Source organism: Falco peregrinus, chromosome 8, assembly GCF_023634155.1.
Source record: "Falco peregrinus isolate bFalPer1 chromosome 8, bFalPer1.pri, whole genome shotgun sequence".
Taxonomy (NCBI): domain Eukaryota; kingdom Metazoa; phylum Chordata; class Aves; order Falconiformes; family Falconidae; genus Falco; species Falco peregrinus.
The window spans coordinates 31,981,306-32,003,168 of NC_073728.1; the positions used below are offsets into that span (position 1 = coordinate 31,981,306).

General features: G+C 39.2%; 1 protein-coding gene across 2 annotated transcripts in view; it reads right to left on the minus strand.

The window, feature by feature from the left end:
- The window catches only part of MYLK (myosin light chain kinase), a 216,412-nt gene that overhangs the window by 29,242 nt on the left and 165,307 nt on the right, over positions 1–21,863 (minus strand). For both annotated transcript variants that reach the window (XM_013304740.3, XM_027796454.2), the window contains 4 exons: positions 19,538–19,588; positions 17,556–17,683; positions 14,907–15,060; positions 2,066–2,368 (listed from right to left, as the gene is read on the minus strand). In XM_013304740.3, coding sequence (XP_013160194.2) covers positions 2,066–2,368; positions 14,907–15,060; positions 17,556–17,683; positions 19,538–19,588 — 636 coding nt within the window. The remainder of the gene's footprint in view (positions 1–2,065; positions 2,369–14,906; positions 15,061–17,555; positions 17,684–19,537; positions 19,589–21,863) is intronic.

Sequence of the window (21,863 nt, forward strand, 5' to 3'; positions counted from 1 at the left end):
AGCTTTTCTCAGAGTTAACGATACCAAATTTGCCCTAAACATCACGATGCCTACTTTAATCTGTTGTGACTAACAACATTATTTTAGTAGCTGTTTTCTTTAAATGCACAGTGAAAAGTTAGCCATGCCTTTCTTCACTAAGATTATATTGAGATTGCTAATGTGCACTGGCCACCGCAGCATGAAAATCAGTAATCAGTTTTTGTGGTAGTGACGGAAAATCCCTAGTTATTCAGTTAAGTATTTCAATAGATGGCACCTTAAAGTCCTGATCTGAGAGGTGCTGAACACATGTATTTTCCACTGCCTTTAATTAAAGCACCGGTTACACTACACACCTGAAAAATAACACTTTATATGACTTGCCCTTTCTCCACGCTAGCTGCAGTATCAAGAATTGAAACAAGAAGCCCTGGCATTGAAAGCACCAAGTCAACCCACCCTCCTGCAAAAAGAATACATTTTCTTTTCACTCAAAACAACTTTTTTTGTTGTTGGTTTTTATATGTATCACAATGATTCATACACTTTCTAGGCTTTTTGTATTAAATCTAGGTAAGAAAACTCTCAGTCTTTAAAAGAAAAATAGCTTGTTTGCTTTGATCCAGTACAAGTAGTGCCTGCTTTAGGAAAAACAAATATAGGGAACAGTCACGTCCCCAACTCTAGGTGGTGTTCATCCTGCAACTGAAAAAAAGAGGGCATTCAGACACAGGGAGTTTATTATGAAGAGCCAATACTGTCTAGCTTCCTTCAATTTTATTGCTACTCTTAATGTTATTTCCCCTGCTTTAAAGAGAAGCTGCATCTTGATTTAGTTCAGGTTTTAAATCTTTAAAACGGAGGAAAGTAATTTCTCAGAAAGTAATTTCTCAGAATGCATCCAGTTCAGCACTTGAAGAGAAATATGATTTATGCTTGTTTGGAAATGTTGAGAGGCTTACAGAGTTGTGTGATGCTGCACCACTTTGCTATCCTTTTGTCTCACTGTGGCAATAAGAGATAATATCACAAGGATTATGCGACACATTTAAAACTCCAAAGCCCTGCATACATAAGTAAGGAGGGAGAGATACAACACAGTCCACTCCTCAAAAAAAGGAAGAATGGCAAATACATTATTTCTGGTGTGTAGTCTGACTATCAAAGTGATCCTTGCACAGTACATGGATGTGGGTGTGCACAAATATATGCATATAATATACATTTTTGAAAAATTAATGCTGATTTTTGTATGTTTAAAAATTTGGGATCAGTTTCTGATTAGGTTCTAAATTGCTGCAGCTCTTCCTGTTAGTCCTTTCAGAAGATTTTAAGAAAAAAAGAAAGAGCCAAAAGAAACAAAAAAAAATTTTAGAAGTACATGCAACTGGAATTAAAAACCCTAAAAAATATTTTTAGCACCCATAACACTGCAAAACCAACATGCTGAGTAGGATAGCGTTGGATTCACAAGATCAGTGTACTAGGGGCAACAGGACTGAGGTGCTCAACCATGCTGGGATTTGAAGCATGGGAACTAGGTGTGAAAGGCTAATTCAGTTTTTGCTGCATATTCAGTGCTTGGCTAGCAGCAAGCACATTACATTTTCCAAAAGCAAATTTGGGATAGTGTTTATGGCTTGTTTTTCCATGGTGTGTCCAGTATAAACTGTAATCATTATGTTTCAGGTAAGCCACCAAACATCATTTTCCAGCTGAGCATGGTCTGAATGTGTAACTTAATGTGTGAAAGGTTTCATCTCCCATTACCTGCGTGCTGAACTACGGAAGTCTGTCAGCTAGCACTCACACAGCATGCCAGAAGTCAAATTAGTGGTTGCTTTCATGAGGCAGGGTTTTAGGATCCCTGAAGCCAAGTTTCTGCACTGGATGCATACAAAACTTCTATGCTTAGATGCCTACATGAAGTCTGCAAAGGGACTTGAGCACGCTTACAGCCAGCATAAGCATTCATTGCACAGAGGCGCATGCAAAGGAGTGTGTACAGCTGCCTGACCTCACTGGGGACGGTTAAGATAGAGTTTAATTGAATATAATTTTTTTTTTTCTCTTAAAAACTAACCTTCTTGTTTCTCTCCAACTTTTACCAGTTCAGATTCTTGACTAGGCTCGCTGATGCCATACACATTAGCAGCTCGCACACGGAATTTGTACTCCCGGTCAGCCTGCAGGTCCTGCACATTGAAAGAGGTGCTGCGGCAGGTAGTCAGGTCTGTCCATTTGTTATCCACTGAGTTCCAGATCTCCACAGTGTAGGACTGCACCGCACTTCCGCCATCATAAGAGGAGCCATACCATGAGAGAGTGAGGGAAGAACTCCGTATGTCTGACGCACAAGGTGTTCCAGCGGGTGGGTCTGGTTTATCTGCAAAAACATGTGCAAAGCACATTAGATGAAATTGCGCAGGTATGAGGCAGGACTTGCGTTGGGGTATTACTGGCCTCAGCTAACAGCCTTCTTTCCATGCCATTGCTCTGCTTCAGAGGTTTGTACTGCAGGGAGAAGGAAAAAATGCAGCACAGACAGACATACATGAATTAGCTAACATGGATGCCAATCCCACATGGCTTGTTCAGTTCCCTGGGCATCTTGCTAAGCCATGCTGAAGTCTAATGCCCTTCACAGCTATCATTACAGAAACTATGGAGGCTAAAACCAGTCACAACTATGCTCGCAAGTAATAAAACCAAATCTCCAACAATAATGCAAACCACTTCTTGGTGATCTTCCTTAGAGGTTTACCTCTGTAACAGTCACCATAGCTGTGATGATTCTTCTCCAGCTCCATCTGCTTCGCTACTTCAGAGCTACTACTAACCTTTCACAGCCTCAGAATGTGCCACTCATCCAACTATACCTGGGTAGCAGAGAAACAAAACCCAGTTTGTTGGCACAGAAACACAGACCTTGAAGGATGACAATTCAGCTAACAATTTAGTGAACAACTTCACCTATGTGCAGTTTTTGAAAGCCTAGTGCATTTTTTTTGGCGAAAAAGAATTCAACATCATTCAAATATTGAGATTTTTTAAATCTTGTGCATTTTGGAAATTGTGGGGGAAGTGAAAGATAGAAACTATAGAAACCTTTAACTGTTTTTCCTGTTAGAGGCTTGCCCCCATAGTACTTATTTGCACGAACAGATTCAGTATCACCAGAACCTGGTGTGCAGATGAGCAGCTAACTATGCAAACATGTGATACAATACAAAAACCTTGCAGTTACCTGACTTTTTCAAAATGAAGTTTAACGATTACATAGTCATTGAAATGAATGTTTTCCTAAGACAGAAGAATGTTGACTTTTAAAAAAATTACTGATTAAGAAAATAATAATGGAAGTTAAGCGCTTCAAAAGACTAAAGGGAACAAATATCTTCCTTGGGAATAATCCTCTCAGAAGTAAAACCTACAAAATAATGATGATGTTGATCTGGATGAACTAGTGGCCAAAGGTTGAATGAGAAATCAAAGAATGGGATAAAATGACAGAAGATTAAAAGAAAAAGATAGAAAGTGTGAAATGCTATGAACAGTGGTTACACTGGACAGGGACTGATCTGTCCCGTTTTGCTGGTTAAAATTGCTAAAAGGACATTATCACTTTCTCCTTAAGAAAAGCAGAGCTGGCAAAGCAGCCAAAAAATACAGCCACTTTCTCAGCAGTAAAAATGTCCAAATGCTGGGGAAAACTGCTGTGGACTTTGATCAAAGCTGTAGACTGTATGAGTTATCCCTCCATACTCAAATTATCATTCCTAGGAAAATCGCTGAGCAGACACAAATAACCACAGTTTGCCACAGAGATGCTTTTAGTTCTTGGGCAGAGGCATGTCTCCTCTGACTGCTGTGGTTTTGCTCATAGAGAGGGGAAATGGGGTAGCCTAATCTGATAAAGACTTTTAAATATCAGTTCACTATCTGGAAGATGCACGTTCCGTTGTTCAATGATTTCCCTGAAAAAACATCAGTTATTCCTTTTAGTTTAGTTATGATGGAAAATTCATCACACTCCACTACTTAAACTTATTAGAAGATACATAAATGGTATGAGGGAGAAGGCTGGGCAGGAGGAAGGGGGATGGATATGAAGGGTTTGCCACTGCATTCAGCATGAGAATGCCCAGGCGGAACAAAAAGAGTGCCAGAACAAAGGTTATCTTTATTCGTTTTGGCAACACTTAAAACACCATTCCACTAGGAGTCATCATTACACACTGCATCTCTTGTTAAACACAAATTAATTAGAGACCAGATGTCCTTAACCTCTGGAATGGCTTATTGCACTGCTCAGCTGTCACATTTTACTCACCTCATTTTCTGGCAGAATAAAAGGGGCTATCACCAAGCATGAATTTCTAGTATAGATACCACGAACTGAATCAGAGAGGAGTTAAATGTTTTGTCCAAGATTAGAAAGAAAGATTACAGCAAAGGTGAGAACTGAATCTTGGTTTCCTGGTGGCCAAATAGCAGCGCCCCTCTTCCCTGTACTAGTCTTGCCCCAGCCTCCTTGGGGCTGCAAGAAGCGAGAATCCAATACTCACACCATTCACAATATCAGAACCCTTGTACAATACTGCAGCAGCCACCAGGGAGCTGGTTGCATGGCACACAAGGACTGTATGATTTTAGTCAAACAGAAGCAATAGCCATCTTCTTTTCACTACAGCTTATTATCCATGCAGACCTTGTAGGAAATGATGCTACCTCTGTCCTCTTCAAAATATGTACAGAAGAATAATATTCAGCTCTGTGTTTTGTTTTCCTCCTATATAATCATCACTGCATCATCTCAAGATGCAGATAAAAGAACTTGAGTAAGTAACAGCTGGCTTACCCTAAATCCAAACAGAACAGAGCAGTTGCTGATAGCAAGAGGAAAAAACTTTGAAGAAAAAGCTCAGCCGGTAGTCTATCACCTTACAGAGGCATCTGTTCAGATTTGTCAAAGTAGTGCAGATTCTCTGACATCTGCTATGCACACAGCTTAATCTGGATGGTACGTGTGTGTGTGTGTTTTGGGTTGCTTTATTTTTTTTTTAAATTATTAGCTTGCTGTAATGCTCTGCACTGAATTTTGCATTGAAGGAGGAAACAATGCATATGCTTCAGTTTTTGCAGAGCACAGTACCCTGCTTCCCATGCAGGACATGAAAATGCAGTATCTCTCTGCTGACTTTCAACACACTTCTGTTTCCACATGAAGCTCTGGGGATGATTTCTCAGTTGCCTAGGCCACAGTTACCTTAGTCACCTCTGTTTCCATGACTCACCTAGATAACTGCAATCCATTTGGCCAGCACAGTTTACAGAAGCAAGGCTTAGGTATGCGAGCACTGGACAGAAAACATCCATGGCCAGGGGAACATCAGAAGTAAAGAAAATGCTACATGGCTTTAGTCTAATCAGCCTTGGGAATATTTCTACTTTACTGATAAATTTTTCCCAGTAGGCAAAGATGAAAACCTGCAACCCTGGCTGGACTCTCTTGATCTAAAAAGATACATGTGTTTGTTTGAGGTCTACCGTGTGCCGCTGCTTGCAGATCTGCTCAATGTATAAATACTGGAGTAGTTGCTGTGGGAGATCGTAAAAATGAAAGTGTAATCTTTGTTCTTTCTTAATATGACAGATGCATATGTACCATTTTAACGTGCTTAAAAATTGCTTGATATCAGACTGGATGGTATTCTACAGCTCTGCACATTCAAAGAATTTGCAGATGGTGTCTCCATGTGTCTGTTTTGTTTCTCAGCAGTTTATTCTATGGGGATTTTAAAGGTTACCCTTTATTCATCTGTCTGTATTGAAAGCTAGGATATTTTGCCAAGCTACATTCCCTTCTGGAATATGAAATCTCTATCAGCACAATTGACTGCTTCCAATAAAAATATCCAGTGGGTTGAGGAGGGGTGTGGATGTCAAGCACAAATCTCTATTTTGTCCTTCTGTTTTAGTGTTTAGCATACCATTAATGTCCTTGAGCTACCCATCTTCAATATTTCATTTGCATGTCATGTGCAGTCTTTGACACACACAAACACACTTTATACTTAGGCTTATATTACGAGGGCTTTATACAGGCTTCATTGGACCACAACTTTGTTTTTCCTGTTCTAGACCAAACCATAGCCACAAACCAACTAAGGGAGTGCTTCCAAAAATACACTGCTTCCTGTGAATATTTCTATAGGGGAAGCAATTAATCTAAAATATCGAGCTCTAACTTCAGTTTCACTATTATATGCAAGAAAAGAAAACATGTCTATATATTCCACCATAAGGAAACTAGGGGTATTCCAGTCTTCGTTAACGTACAGCATACATATAACACCAAAACCAAGACTTAGTTATGCTTTGTGATATTCTAGATTGTCACAGTCAATATCCACACAGTCCTGGTGGTCAGAATCCTACAAACTCCATTGCCTTTGTAGGAGATAGTACTTACAACTCTTTTACTAGTATTTACAATCACCTCATTTGCCTAATTGTATGACTGCTGAGGCTAACAAGATAGTTGGAGGTCGGACAGTTAAGGACTAAGGGGAGCTCAAGCACAAAGCTCCCTACATAATCTCTTTAGGAGTATCAGTCAGGTTGCCCCAAGCTGGCTCCCAAAGCCTAGTGGCAGGCAAAGGAGATGGGCAAGCAGCTAATTTGGCCTCAAGCCTCACTCCAAGACTGTTCTGCACAGCAGCACAGAGACTGCACAAAGTCACTGACATTAGTGGCACAGGGGAAACAGCAGCAGCAACTACTCATATGTGCTATATGCCATGCATAGGGGTGTAAGAGGGGATGTGGAGAGCTCTACTGCTTTCCTCCCATTGTGCTGCAGGAAACTAGCCACAGATTAAAAGAAAACTACTTCCCAACAAAGGGAGACATAAATTACCGATACCCCAGAGCAAGGAGGTCAGATTCCAGTTTATTCTTTGTGGCATGAGTTCCTTAGGGCAGATGTTAAGGTCAAGAGGTGGCCTCACATGAAACGTATAAGCCTCATTTAAGACCATACCAGGATTGACAAATGCACTTCTTATTTACTCCTGAATTGAATTCAGTTGTACTCCTTCCTCAGACAAATTCTCAGAAATACTTTGGTAAACAGGTTTTTATATGCAGCCTGGATTAACCTTTAATTAATTTGTATTTGTACACTCTGAGAAGCATAAAACAAGCATGCTCAGCCTTTAAGCCATTGCTGTTTATGAGACAAATTTGACTTGAGGTCCTTGCCTTTTGTTCAGTAGCATGTAACCCGAAATTCCTCCTGATAAGGAAAGGTACTTTTTCTCTTTCTTCGTAGGTGTAGAACCAACAGCTCATCCAGGACACCCACATAACACGGAACTGTGCTATCCAGATCTCACTGCCTTCTCTATGTGGCTCAATTTACAGAGTCCACAGAACACAAGCACCATTCCAGGAGACCAAAAAAGGCAGCAATCTCCTTATCTAACTCTGAGTGCAGGGAAATGGAAATTGTTCTGCTACTTGATGTGAGGGTCAGGCTGAGCCAAAGCAAGGCAATAGGGTTTGCTACACATTAAGAGCTTGCGGGGCGCCAGTGGGCTTTTAAGAAGCAGTGCCATTCCAGTGGACAGCCTCTGGAAACTGAGAACAGTATAACTGCAGCCTATGAAAAGAGTTATTTTTCTTTTATGAACAGAGACAACACTGAAGCAATGCCTCTTAAGTAGTTTTCTTTATCTGTTCTCAAAATTGATTTGGTTTTCTTTCTAAATCCAGTTATCATGTTACTGTATAATACTATTATTAGCTATTGTGATATCTGTCTGCCAGATAAAGAACAGACAGAAAGAAACGATTTAATTCCATTCCACAAGCTGTTTAGCCAGAGAAGGTATTTAATATGCTGCAAAAGCGAGTTGAACACTGTCCATGCCGACAGCACTGGCAAAGACTTCATTTGAAATTCATCAGCAGGAGAAAAACGAAACCATAAAAGGTCATAACTGAACTTGGCATTATTGCTGACGGGGCTTGGGGTCATGGCAGACCTTTCTGCTTTGCTCGGAAAGCTATGCCCTGCAGCTTTTTTTCCAAGGCATAGGAGTGCTATAAGCAGAGATATTATTAGCCCTTAACACGCTGTAACAACCATTAACGCCCTTCTGGCTGTTAGTATACCATAGGTTTAGGATAAAATTAAATTAGAAAACAATGCCTGTGTTTTCCTGCAAAACAACAAAGAGAAGATGATATGAACAGCAATTTACTGCTAATGAAACAGCCTCCCCAGCAGAGCCAAAGACAACATTGACAAGGTTAGTTAGCTCAGGGGACCAGAGTTTGAAAGTCACACCTCCTCTGTAATCCACCCTGCAGACTGCTGCTAGCCTCCTTGAAGTGTGATCCCTCAGCATATTGCCCCTCCTGATAACTCTGACATAAAGCTATTTAAAAACTGCCCTTTTGAGACCTGCAGATAAAGTAGCTTACAAATACTGGAGGCCCAAAGCACCACTTTGTGCTGTTGTTCCCGCCTTGCCAGCCAGGGCAACTGAGGCATAAAAGAGAAAAATGACCTTGCCCAAGGACACGCAGGAGAATGGAGCTGGGAACAAAACCAGAGCTCACCACTCCCATGCACATGGCCTCAGCACAAGAACATCTCCTTCTGCCACAGGCCTAACGGAACTAACAAATATACAGTGCATTCTCAGGAGCCCTTTTTCTAAACCATCTGCTCTTATGCCTGAACCAACAAGCTACTTGAATTACTGATGTGCTACACGTTAGGCATCTGGTTTGATAACTGATTGAATTAGAGCTCCCATAAAGGTGGAATAAATGTTAGGACTAACCCCAGTAAGACTATCAGTAGATTCCAGGACTCCACCAGGGTGAGCTGGGGTCCTTGGAACCCCATGTTCATGTGCAGGAGTCCTGATGAATAGCTTCTTAGTAACTAGGACATTTCTAGCATTTCACAGCATGTAAAATAAAGTAATTTTGTTGTGAGAAATACTGTCATGATCTTTCCTTTTCTTCATCAGAAGAAAGGTGAGGTAAGTTATCGGGAAAAATAACTAAGTGGGGAGTTCTACTGGAATTTCTCCAAACAGAAATTGAAATTAGATGGCTCTTCAAGGAATAAATCTGCATCTGTGTACCAGCACTGATGCATAGGACAACGTAAATTGTTTTTCCTCTATACATTTTTATCTTGCTGTGAAAATTTAGTTTTGATACAGGTGCAGAGTTGCAGCACCAAGCATTAGCAGGGAGGCTGACAGCCGAGGTTACAACGCTGTTGAACTAAAACAGCAGCAACGTAAAACATCTCTTCCTTAACCACCAGTCTAGTTGCCCTTTAACCATGAAACTGGTGACAAAAATCCTCCAGCAATTCAGAGGAATTTAAAAGGCTGAAGGTTAGAGACTGAGTCCACCCACATATTCTTAGGAAATTCACTGCATTCTCGACCCTAAGTGTAAACAAGGAATCACATGGATATTGCAAGATACAATCTGTTTCTCAAAAGAAGATGAAGTTTCAGAAGCATTTGCGTTAGTACTTCTGAGCTGCAGTATTCTCTGTGGAAGGCTCTGTGTTTTTACTGCTTCACTATCTGCTTCACAGATGACTGCACTTACTTTTCCAGAGAGAGCACACAGTTTCTGACCACCGCTGGATCCACTCGGTCTGAGCAGCTAGGACTGAGCCAGATTTCTCAGACACATAAAATGCTGATAGTGCCACTGTGAACTGTTGGTTACACTACCACATTTCCTTGTAACAGTTCAGGGCAGAGAACTAATGCTAATATAGCGTGATGTATGTCACTTGTTGAACCAGGACCAAGCCCTTCATATAAGCAATTAATAATCCTACCGTTGTATTCAATGACTGTTGGAGTTAGTGCCGATAAGTTCTTAAGCTAAACTTTTATTTTCTCATTTTTGCTTGGAAAGATTCTGGTCATACAGGTCCTGCTAAAGGCATAGAAGTTAACAGTTTCCTCACAGAAAGTAACTTCTCCACCCCAGCTAAAGTATGGAATCGTAACCTCATGCAGAGGAACAGGTATTAGTGAATTTGTGTTACACTGCTTGCATGCCTGTGTGCAACATGGTCATATATGCCTTTAAGTATTTGGTTTATCACTTTCCAACAGCATGTGAGGATGCAGTACACAGGATGTGCACAAATGCTTAGAGTAACAACAAACTCCACAATTATCTTTAGGCCTCTCAGGGTATAATGATATTGCTCTTATTCTTCTGCATACATCTACCATCTAGCTCGCTAATCACCATGATAATATTTTTTTCATACAATACCACACCATGAACAATAACAATCTGAAGAATTTATAAAAGACAAACAAGGTAGATCAAAATCATCCCCCAGGTAGGTAGTGCATGTGTTTTTACTTCTATGTTAAAAAAAGTAAAAGATATCACTAATATCCAAAGTACTCACCAAATATTAATCATCAGACCCCCCCCTCCCCCTGTATATTAGGCATGGAAAGATGAAGCAGTTTGCTCCATATCATGAAGGAAGCTTGTGGCATAGCTGCAGAACAGATTACTTCTCTAGTGCCAAATTGTCCTTGTTGAATACTCCGCTATTCTTTTGACTGTCTGCCATAGTATCCAGCTTGAGCCAGTACGAAAACCAAGTTTCTTTTTCAAAAGTGGTTACAGACTGGGGTATTCCTGTCACATAGCTAACATGTTTAGAACATAGATTTGATAAATTTACCCATATACATCCAATGAATGGCATGAAAGGAATGAATATTTCTTCCTGTCACTGTGGAGTGAGGGCTCTACCTAAATCTACTGTGCCTAAATCAGTCCTGTCTCACCCTAAGGTCATCACTGGTTCATTTAATATAGCTTTGGCAGCAGAAGTCCGCTTCAATCTGACACACTGTCTGCTGTAAATCATTAGCTCAGTCTCACATCAGGCCATTTTGACTTTGGAGCAGAAACATGTTGAAAATCTCTCCAGAGAGATCACTCAGCTAATGGCATTGCTTATTTAAGAGACCTAATCATAACAATAGAGAAAAGCTCAACATGGACATTTTGGGACCAGTCAACCCTTTAAAAAAAGACATTGCTTAACTTGGATGTCTCGCTTCTATTGCAGGTCTCCCATTATTATTATTAGGGCATATACAGACAGTTATACAATGAATCAATGTGAAGCTCAAGACTCAGTCCTTGTGGCTCAGTGCAGTTTACTCATCACCACACTGCAGTGCCTGTCAATTAACAAGTCTCCTCCAACCTGATTATGTATCAGTGCATCTGGTGTGTGGACTGCAAACAGCTCACACTGGAGGCTGAGCGTAATGGACATTTTGTTCCTTGATGTTCATTAAAATTGCAAATGAAAAAAAGTCCTTAGAATAAAGTTGGGTTTCTTTCAAGAGCATCTTTTTCCGTGGCCCAGACTGCACTGAATCATATACTATTCAAACTCTTTAAATGTCAGAACCCCTGCTCAGTTCAGTTAAGCTTGCCGTTGAAGTCTGCGTCTGACTGTGAGTCGTTAAATAAAAGACTTTAGGAGCCAAATTCAAAGGAATGCAGGGCAGCTTTTTTTTTCCCTAAAAGTAATTTTCTAAAAGTCATACCCAGCTACAGTGTACAGTCTAGGACTGAGAGTTTAAATCATAGCAGGATCATTTCTGATTTGAATCCTGGCAGATAAGCTCAGTCCTTTTTATCTTCTGGTTAGAGTTTAAGTCATAAGGGTTTGGTTTTTGTCTTTGACAAAGAAAGCTCTTTGACAACCGAAAGTATAAAACCAAGATCCAGGATGGTCTTCCATATCCTCAGGAAGGTCTTTAGACCTTCTGCTCAAAGCAGGATCAGCTATAAGGCCAGACCAGATTGTTCAGGTGCTTACCCAGTCTGAACTTGAATACTGCCAAGGATGGAGACTGCACAGCTTTTCTGGGCAGCCTGCTCCCTGGCATGTGTTACAGTCCAAATTTAATTTGGGAAATGCTTATTGGAGTCTTTCACATGAGGAGTTTGCCCACCAGCATGAAGACTTTGCAATCCACATGGTTGTAAGGAGTAATAATACAAGAAATGTTTCTTTATTTCCATATTTTTTTGTTTTATATTTTAACAAATGTCTGATTTGAGAAAATTCAGAACAGACAAGGCTGTTAGCTAGCCCTTTGAGAAACATAGCTCTAGGTTGGCTCACACACAGTCCTCCAGAAAGCAGATGCTCTGTATTTATAGTTTCCCTCAGTACATTCAAGACTCACTTGCAGTCTGTGGTCAGTCAGCAGTGTTTTGAGCACACAGCATATGCATAGATATGCCTTTTATTGGTAAACTTTGAGGGGGGCAGCTCACGCAGAGTTTAGACCTTATTATAAATAGCTGAGGCAAACAGAGCTGAACTCGAGCGCCAGGGCTTTCTGCGCAAATGCTTGTTATGATTGTGGGTCACGGCAGGGAGTGCAGGTTTCTTCCCTGTACTTTGGGTGGAGCAGAGAGAATGGACAGGTAAGAATTTAGGACTAAGAATGAGCTTTGGTAGATTAAGAAGTCTCACATTTCGCACATTCAGAGAAGCTTCCCTATTTTGACTGGAGCAGGCTCCGGAGAAAAGTACCTTCCAACTTTCATGAACATTTAACGTCTTTAAAGGTGCAAATAGCATGAAGGATTTTATCTCAGTGGTGAGATTCCAACCCACTCCCTAGGAGGAAGACATTTATTCTCCCTTTCCCACATTTTTGAGACCCCAGATGGAAGAATCTGGCCTTAAAATGCATATGTAGCAAGTAGGAATCTTGAGGCTTTGTCGTGCCTTTGGCAGTGCTGACATCAGCGAGATGTCTCACTGAAAAGCTTGGCGATTTTACAAGAGGGAATTTATTCTTTTTAGTTGGAAACAGATAGCTTGTCATCAGCCAAAACACATGGCAAACTCCAGCACATTGTAAGGATTCTTCACCCAACTGTCCCAAAAGCATCTCTGGGAATCCCACTGTTCTCTGGCACATTTCTTATAGAAGAACAAAGCAGGAGGCTGAGATGTAGCTTTATAAGGTTATAGAATTCAAAGACTTTCAAACAGATTAACTCCAAAGGACAGAAAACAGTGACTTATATAACAATGAGTCAAGGCTCATACAGTGACAAGATAATAGGAACTGTTGGCCTTAGTTCAGCTAAAAAGCATCCATTGCGCCCAATAACCTGCTATAGTTAAAAGGCTGCAGCAGTTGCCTAGGAAAGAGTGAAAAAAAGGGAAATGTGAAGAGCAAATAATCTCCTACCATTCTTCTAGCTGCTGATCAGCTGTGTTGGGGCTTTGGAGCCAAAAGCTGTACCTAGAACAATGTGTATGGTGATTATTCAAGGACCAATTTTTCAAAGTGTTAATTTTTTAACCTAGCTATACTTCTGACCTGTACAACGCACTGTTGGAAGGGGTCATACAATTTGCCTATGCATCATGTCAGAAATACTTTTTCTATTTTCGTCTAATCTTGAATTCTTTGGCACGTTGCTGGAATCTACTTGATACCTATACTCATTCATTCATTTATCTTTTAACTGCAATGAAAGCCACAGATCAGATGAAAGAAATTCATTTAAATAACCAGGAGGCCTCCATTGACAATATGTATAGCAGTATGCAATGGAGGGACATTCACTCTTTAGCAGTGGATATTCTACTTGAAAGTGTGATTCTGCTCATTAAACTTTGTATGTTACTCACTGGATTGCTGGAATGAATTTCCACTCCAACTCGGGCTAATGGTATTTTGCCTCTGATTTCAGTGGTGTCAGATTTTCATCTCTAGCCCTATACCTGCATATCTTTACTTGCTCACTAGCCCATACATCTGTTAGGACAGCAGAGCCAAGGCAGTTATGAGGGTGTGATTTGGATGCAGCCTTACTGGTTGAACTAGAATTCGTCCAAATGCCTGAGCGAGCTCTGCCCTCCCCGCCGCCTTGTGTCAAAACCTTTCTGCAGGCCACAGATAACGCAGCCTAGAAACACTCCCATCCTGAAGACTAGTGTTTTAATGAAATCACCCTCTTTGCTCGTAAAACTTCCCCAGATCTCACTGGAAAATATTCGTTGTGTATCCACACCAGGGCAGGTTCATTAGACCTTTCAGAGCAAGATGTCACAGCTCTAGATTTCGTCTCACACTCAAGCTACCTGTCTAGGCTGCAGTTTTATCAGCAAACATCCTGCAACTGTTACCAGTATACAACTGTCTGCAGCTGTCCACAGCCCGCTACAACAAACCTGATGGCCTGAATGTGTCATCTAGCAAGGCTGTTTGAAGCTTTAGAACACACGTGTGTAAAAGCCCCAAAATGAAGGGCTTCATATTCAAAACAGTGCCTTTATTCACTGCTTTTTGTCACTATAAACCAGCAGATAAGGAAAGTAATTTCAGTTAAAAGGATAAAATCTCCAGTCTTCAAGCAACAGGATATTTTCAAATTCACAGTCTAATAGAAACCACCTCAATCCTTCTTGAACTAACAGTTTTAAAATTTGCATCTAGCAAACATCTGGATGCTGCAAATATTAATGGGAAAAAGAAGTGGTATCTAACAAAAAAATGGAGACATGAGCTGGTTTATTCTTGTGGATTTTTTTAAAGTCTGAGCTATTTTGTTCCTCTATCTGTAATTAGTGATTTTTTCTAAATAAAACACAGTATATTGTTACTGACCTTGCTGATAATTCTTACTACTCACTGTCCAGTCCAGACATTTCTTCAAGTACTAGTTTTTCATTTCAGTTGTCTTATCTGATTGCTTTATTTAATTTTTTGCATGCCATCATATATAAAGCAAATGTAGAGTGATGTACAGAGAATGACTAGATATCTAAAACATTATTATGGACTTACCAACAACTGTAAGGTTGACTTGTGCTTGTCTGCTGCCAAGTTTGTTCTCTACAACTAGGGTATAACATCCACAGTGTTCCTGCTTTGTTGATGATATTGTTAGCTTGCTGCTGTTTTCAGCATTCTCAATTTTAATATATTCATTTTCTTCAATCTGCCAAATTCAAAAGAAAAAAAAAGATTTTGTGGGATAAATTTCTTCACATCTGAAAGAGCTCAAATTACAATACAAGGTTACCATATTGAGTATTATCTGCAGATAACTGTTACAGCAGTGAATATGTGCAGCTGGTAGTGTAATCAACACAAAACATCTAAAAATGCAGTGGAACATTATAATGGCTCCAGTCCTGCAAAAGCAACAGGGAGCATTGGTGTTCTGGGACTCCACTAAGGAACAGGAATTTCACTTTCTAACTCCTCTTTGACAGGCTGAAAGTGCCAAGTGTGTATGTAATTGGCAAAAGAACTGTTTGGTCTCACATATCTCGCAGAGACCACAGCAGAACAAGGGTTTAGCTCCAAACACCCTAATTCAGACACCATTTCCCTTTAAAGGCCAATGTGCAAATCATCCATAGCTGTGACTTTTGTCCTCTTGTCCCAAACAGCCTTATTCTGTACTTCCACATAAACCAGGGAAACAGTTTCTTGGGTTTGAACAATTGAAGATGATGTTGACTGGAACGGAGATGTAATGCTACAGCTATGCAGAGAGAGAGATACAAGAGCAGATTTAGCTTTCCTATAGCATTTTTATTTTCTGGAGGCATATTCTGAACTAGTTTTTAATTGAAATAAAGCTATCATAGCATAAATGACAAAGGAGACTTTAATCAGTATTTAATCAGATATTTTAATTAGTATTAGCTGGAGACATGACAGATTATTTAAAAACCTCATAATCCTATACTGCAGTTACAGAAACTGTACACTCTGTTCTTATAAAACAGACAACATAATGTCAATGCCCTTCTTCCTCCCACCACTTCCTTCTTAGATAAGTGACTCTTACAACGTATTCTCAGAATTCATTAAAAATGAAGGCTATTTAGTTTGCCTTATCTTGTCTCATATATTCAGAGAATAAGAAATTGCAAGGCTAAGAGCAGGACTGTCCTTGCTTTCTCCTTAACTGAGATAGAACACATGCACTGCTACATGCCCCAAAGCCTGCTGCCCTCACTTGTCCTCCTACAGTGTTTATGAACCTTCCTGAAGTCTTTTTCTTTCCTCATTCACCTGTGATAATAAACCATTTAAAAATTTATGTCATTTTAACATATGATTTTTTTAAACCTTTAGATTGTCTTATAGTAAGTAACTAAAGAAGAAAGTATAAGATATTAAAAATAACATTTTACAAAGAAAAAAGGTGTAGAATCACAGATTATGGATCTGAGATGGTATTATGAGCTGCTGGTCTCTCATGAAATAAATTTTGCATTTAAAAATGGGCTTGAAATCTATGTAAATAGACTTGTTGTATTGAACAATGAACTCAGAATTCTGCACAAACCAGAAACTCACTTTTGAGGGGTATATTTTACCCACATGTTACAAAATAGCTCAGCAAAACAGGACACTGAATGTCACTGGAACTTCTCAGACCTATTTTTGTAGAAATGAGTAGGCCACTTTTAAGCTCCAATCTTGAAACTAAAGAATTTTAAGAACATATAAGAGATAAGGAAAAAACTACCCTTTCCCCTAAATAAGAGGTTATTTGGGGTTAGCAAAGACAGACTTTGCAATACCCTTTGCACTAGCAAATTGTTTTGAATTCCTTCAATTAAATGCTGACACATCTGGATTTACAGTCTAAACTTCCTTGTAGGAGGAGATGTTTTTATTTATGTTCTATAGAGTGCATAACAAGTTCAGAATGAAATAAACAGAATAGCAGCTACAGTACATATTTACATTTGCTATATCCTAACAGGGCAGTTCATCTTCCAGTTTGCACTCGCACCTTGGGTTACTTGATTTAAAATGGTTTTATTATTTGTTAAAGCAACTCTCTTTAGAAACTGCCCTTAAAGGACACATGTAATAGAGTTACAGGAAATAAATTCAAGTAGAAGGAACTTTAAAACTAGGGGGTGAGAGCACTCACAGCAGCATAATCACTGTTGTGCCTTGTGTGGTGATGTTTGTGTTGTTAGATGTTTCACTCAAGCTTCTTATATGGCATTTTGCCCCTCTGACATAACTTTAGACCAAGCATAATGAAGAAGTAATTTTTGAAGGAGAGATGTTTCCTGTGACAGATATTTTTCAGACACCTACGTCTTTCACATCACCTATCCTTTAATTACATGGTCTAAAGTTTTTCTCAAAGGAACAACCGTTTTTAATAGGAGGGGACAGACAGCAACGGGTTTAAACTGTAGCAAGAAAGACTTGAGTTTGGCATTACGAAAAAATTTCTAACACTATGGGTATTTAAGCACTACAATAGGTTGCTAATGGAGGTTGTGAAATCTTCATCATTGGAATGTTTCCAGCAGAGGTGAGGAAAACACCTGGCAGGAATGACATGTACTTTGCCAGTTCCTGGGGGAGGGAGAGGGACAAGATGGGTTGTTGGTGTTCCTTTCCAGCTTTACTTTTTCAATGATTGTTTAAATAGAACAGAAAACAATTTACCTGCTTACGGAATTTCATCCAGGTGCAAGTTATGGGTGCCGTTCCTACCACCTTGGCAAACAATTCCACTGATTCACCTGCACGGACTTTTCTGTCTTCTGGGAACTGAGTAATCTGAGGAGGAGTAGCTGATGAAAATATAAACAAACAAACAAACAAATAAATAATCTCTGTAGGTGACTATACTTTGAATTTTTCTTAAAATTCAAAACACTTAAGTATCTTAGCTCAACAGTTTCAAAACACCATTTGAAATCCACATTAGCAGTTGTCTGTTGCTTGCAATGAAAGTTATGTGAACATTGTTAATTCTACTGTAGATAAGCAACAGCAATCTACCTGTCAGGAGTTTGCTTATGCAAAACTAAGGTACAGAAATCAAAAGACCAAAAGTGTTAAGATCTACCACCAATTCCAAATATACAGCTTATGAAATTTTGTTTTGGGTTTGTTAGAAAAACTTTTTTCTTTTGCACTTTGCATTTTTGAAGACTGGCTCCAGCTAACTTCATATTGATTTGCATGTCCTGAGGGGATCTGCAAACCTGCTCCCTAACATTGTCAACAGCATTCAGAAAATTTAAGACTCAACACCTGCCTACAAAGATTCTTGCTTCATAGCCAGGGAAACATCATGTGAGACATCTAATAGAGAGACAAGGGAGGAAATTTGTCCATCACACTGAATTTTCCTGCGATCAATAACAGATCCTTTTGTTTGTGTATTACAGTTTTCTTTTAAATCTTGCATTCCCATTCATACTCCTCCGTTTCTGAATCAGGTATTTCTCCTGATTTTTTAATTCTTTATTATTTTATTTTATATAAATGTATAAATTTATAATTCTTATAAATTTTATTTTTATTTATTATAATTTTATTTATTGTTATAATTTTTAAATTTTTAAATTTAATTTATAAATTAAATTTATAAATTAAAACTTCCCTCTCACTGTTTGAGTATCAATAGACAGCAGAACATCTCTTGCTAATAGTGCTACTTCCTGACTCTTGGTTGTGATGCTGAGTGTGCCAGACTCCCTGGTAGCTGCTAGGGACAGGTGCCAGAAATATCACAGCGCATACAATTCCAGGATGAAACCTGTTCTGTTGCTTTATAAGAGCAGTACAATAAAAAATAACTGGGGCAGGGAATGAGGGCTGGGGGAGAAGTGGGTTTGAGGACGTATAGACAGAAATGGTAAAAAGCATTCCCTACCATTAGAATGACCTTGCTACCTAACGTAATGTTCCTCTCCAAAGCACAGGGCTACTGGGCGTGAAAAAGTACTTTCTTTTTCTTTTCAATGTAATTGAAACAAAATAGCTCTGCCCCGCCCCCCCCCCCCCCCCCCCCCCCCCTTGTTGTTTGGAAAGTGGGTTTGTTTTGAAAACATCTGAAGGAAACTAGGCTGAAGCACCTATCTGGCACAGAAAACAGCTTGAAGAGTTTAAAAGTCTGAGAAAGTTTTCAGACACTGAAAGCAGGTTTCTACAGAGGAACATTCTGAGTAACTTTAAATATGGATAGCTTTGACTAGGAGAGTGCAAACACATGATCAGGTTACGATAATGCCAGTTATGAGGAAAAGTAGAATCTATCAGCTTCTTCATGGTAACTACTCATGCAGAGGTGGCATTCTGTGATACATAGAAAAATCTCTTTCACAGAAGGCTAAGGTATATTGTGGATATAGCAAAGGACATGAGTTACAACACTACTGCTGACATGGTAGGATTTTTTTTTTATAATTGCTATAGCTTATTCAATATTAACTTTTTTAGATGCTCATTATTTAAGTCTTAGTGCGGTGTAACCTTAAGAACAAGTTTGAAAAAGGGTCTTTGCTTACCAAGCGTTTAATCACATATGTAAATAAACTTAGTAGGCAAACAGCTGTTCGTAGAAATGCAGTGTCCATTCCTTAAAACTGTATTGGTTTATTATTTATTCCTACAGGATTACACATGCAACAAATTACCTGCTTTTGGAGGAGTCTTTGGAGCTGGTTTCTTCTTCACTGTTGCTTCACCTAGTTAAAAAAAAATAATAAATTCAAAGGTGAGCTTTGGAAGATACCAGACTAATTGCAAAGCTTACATCCATAGCTATGCTTTGTTGGCACCTGAAAATATATGTTCTTTCAGCATATTTAACTCAAGAATTAAAAATATTTTTAAAAACATTGAATGATCCTCAGAATATTCACAGTTGAAGCCAGAACTTCTAAAAGAATCAAATAAACCTGCCACACATCTCTCATAGTCTGTCTGTTCATTATAGCAGTTTAACTGGGGTCAATTCTGATCAGATTTCCAGCATAATCAATGCTGAATGAGCTCAGTTAAAACTAGGCGGGTTACCACCACATGCTGCTGCTGATACCACCTGTGAGCTAGCAAGGAAACAGCAATATATGGGCAGTAAATACTAGTATCACCCCTCCTCCTCCTCCTTAGGCAGGGACAACTTTTTGCTGTATTCAGAAAGGAAAGAGTCATGGCATCAAAACGTACAGCCCAGAATTTGAAATATGGGCACATAAAATTTGGGAAGACAATGTTCTACAAATAATGAATGGTAAGCAGAAAGACAGTAGAGAAGACAGGTAGATAGAAAACAGCTATTAACTGTTTTTCACAAAACAAGAACTAGGGACCACCAAATTAAATTACCAGGCAGCAGGCATCAAAGAAACAAAAGAAATATTTTTAAATATAGCATGGATAATCTGTTCACAGCCAAGTAATGTTTTGCAAGACAGAAACATAAACAGGTTCAAAAGGACAGATTCATAGGAGTTAGGTCTAGTGGTGGCCATTAAATTTAACAGTCTGGATACCTTCAAACCCCTGAATTCCAGAAGTGGAGGGGCTTGTTCCCTTTAGAGCACTTTCTTTTTGTTTGCTATCCTAAGCATCCTCGGCAGAGGAAGGACTCTACTGTGAAAGGACATTTCTTATTCTTTTATGCTCAAGCAGGCAGCTTGACTGAAATAATCTGGCTTTTAAGATGTTATTGCCTCCCACAGAAGCAGTATCTACTAAGTGCTTTTGAATATCTTGCAGAATATAAATAGGTGCCTAGTTATAGCCATAACAGTCTCAAAAGGTTTGAATTTTTTGGTTCATTCTTTACTGAAGTTATTTCAAAGTCACAAGACACTGAGCAGCAAAAAAATCCCCCCGAATCCACCAAACAAATAAAAAGAGTCTATTATTTTACCCCCCTTTGCTGCAGTATGATACCCAGGGAACACATCACCTGATGCCCCATGAATAAGGAGTCGTGAGCTATGAATCCACCATGGGAGTTTAATGTTACAAGCAACAGACAGATGTGAAGATTCATTTTAAGTTTTAGTGTCACTGGAGATAGTAAATGATGCGCTATAAGTTGCTAAAAGACCAAATGCTTTAATAAATAGGTAACGATTCAGCTGTCAACACCAGTGTTTATTCAGTTCATTCTGGAGAATATTTCACTATGCACTGAATATAGAAGAATTTTTTGCCACCTTTTTTATACACTTCCATTTTATAGTAACTTTCTCTCAAAGTTTGCTGATCTTTCATATGCTCAGTCTTTAGTGATTTTGTAGAAACCAGAAACACAATAATGGAGAGGTAGGATATTCTTACAGTACTTACAGCCGGGTCAAAAAAGAATACTTGGATACCTCCCAAGGAAGCCTTTCTTCAATGACAGCTCAACAACTAATTAAAGTTTAGATTAATACTTGTGAGGTGTTTAACCTAGTATAACTGGACCATCAGGGCACAAGCTAGGTATCTGTCCTGCCACGTCTTCTGTGTGGGCTTTACTTCAGGCTGTAGTCACAGTTACATGGATAAAACTACTTATCAGGTGCCAGCTGGAAGGGCTGTAGAGTCTGGCCTATCATCTGCTGTTAAACATCCCCATTAATGGAAATAATCTATTAGTTACTCATTAGATGCATAATCCCATGCAAACGAACTCAGTTATATGATTTAAAAACACATAAACGTTTTCGTATGCACACATGCTGTATTTGATGTCAGATCCTTGGGTCTTTCCTGAACTGAGAATGAAATAACTGGTTACCTCCTCTTGGAGCTATAACTTTTAATACAAGCTAAAGCAATAACATTAATTTACTTCCACATTCCATTAAGCCCCATATGAACAAAGGGCACCAAGGATGAGAAAAAAGCACCGTCTGTCAAATGCCACCTTGGGTTTCAGATACTATTGCTATTTTTCAGAAATATCACTGCAGACAAATAGGAGGAAAAGCAAATTCCTTAATCCAGCATGATTTTCAC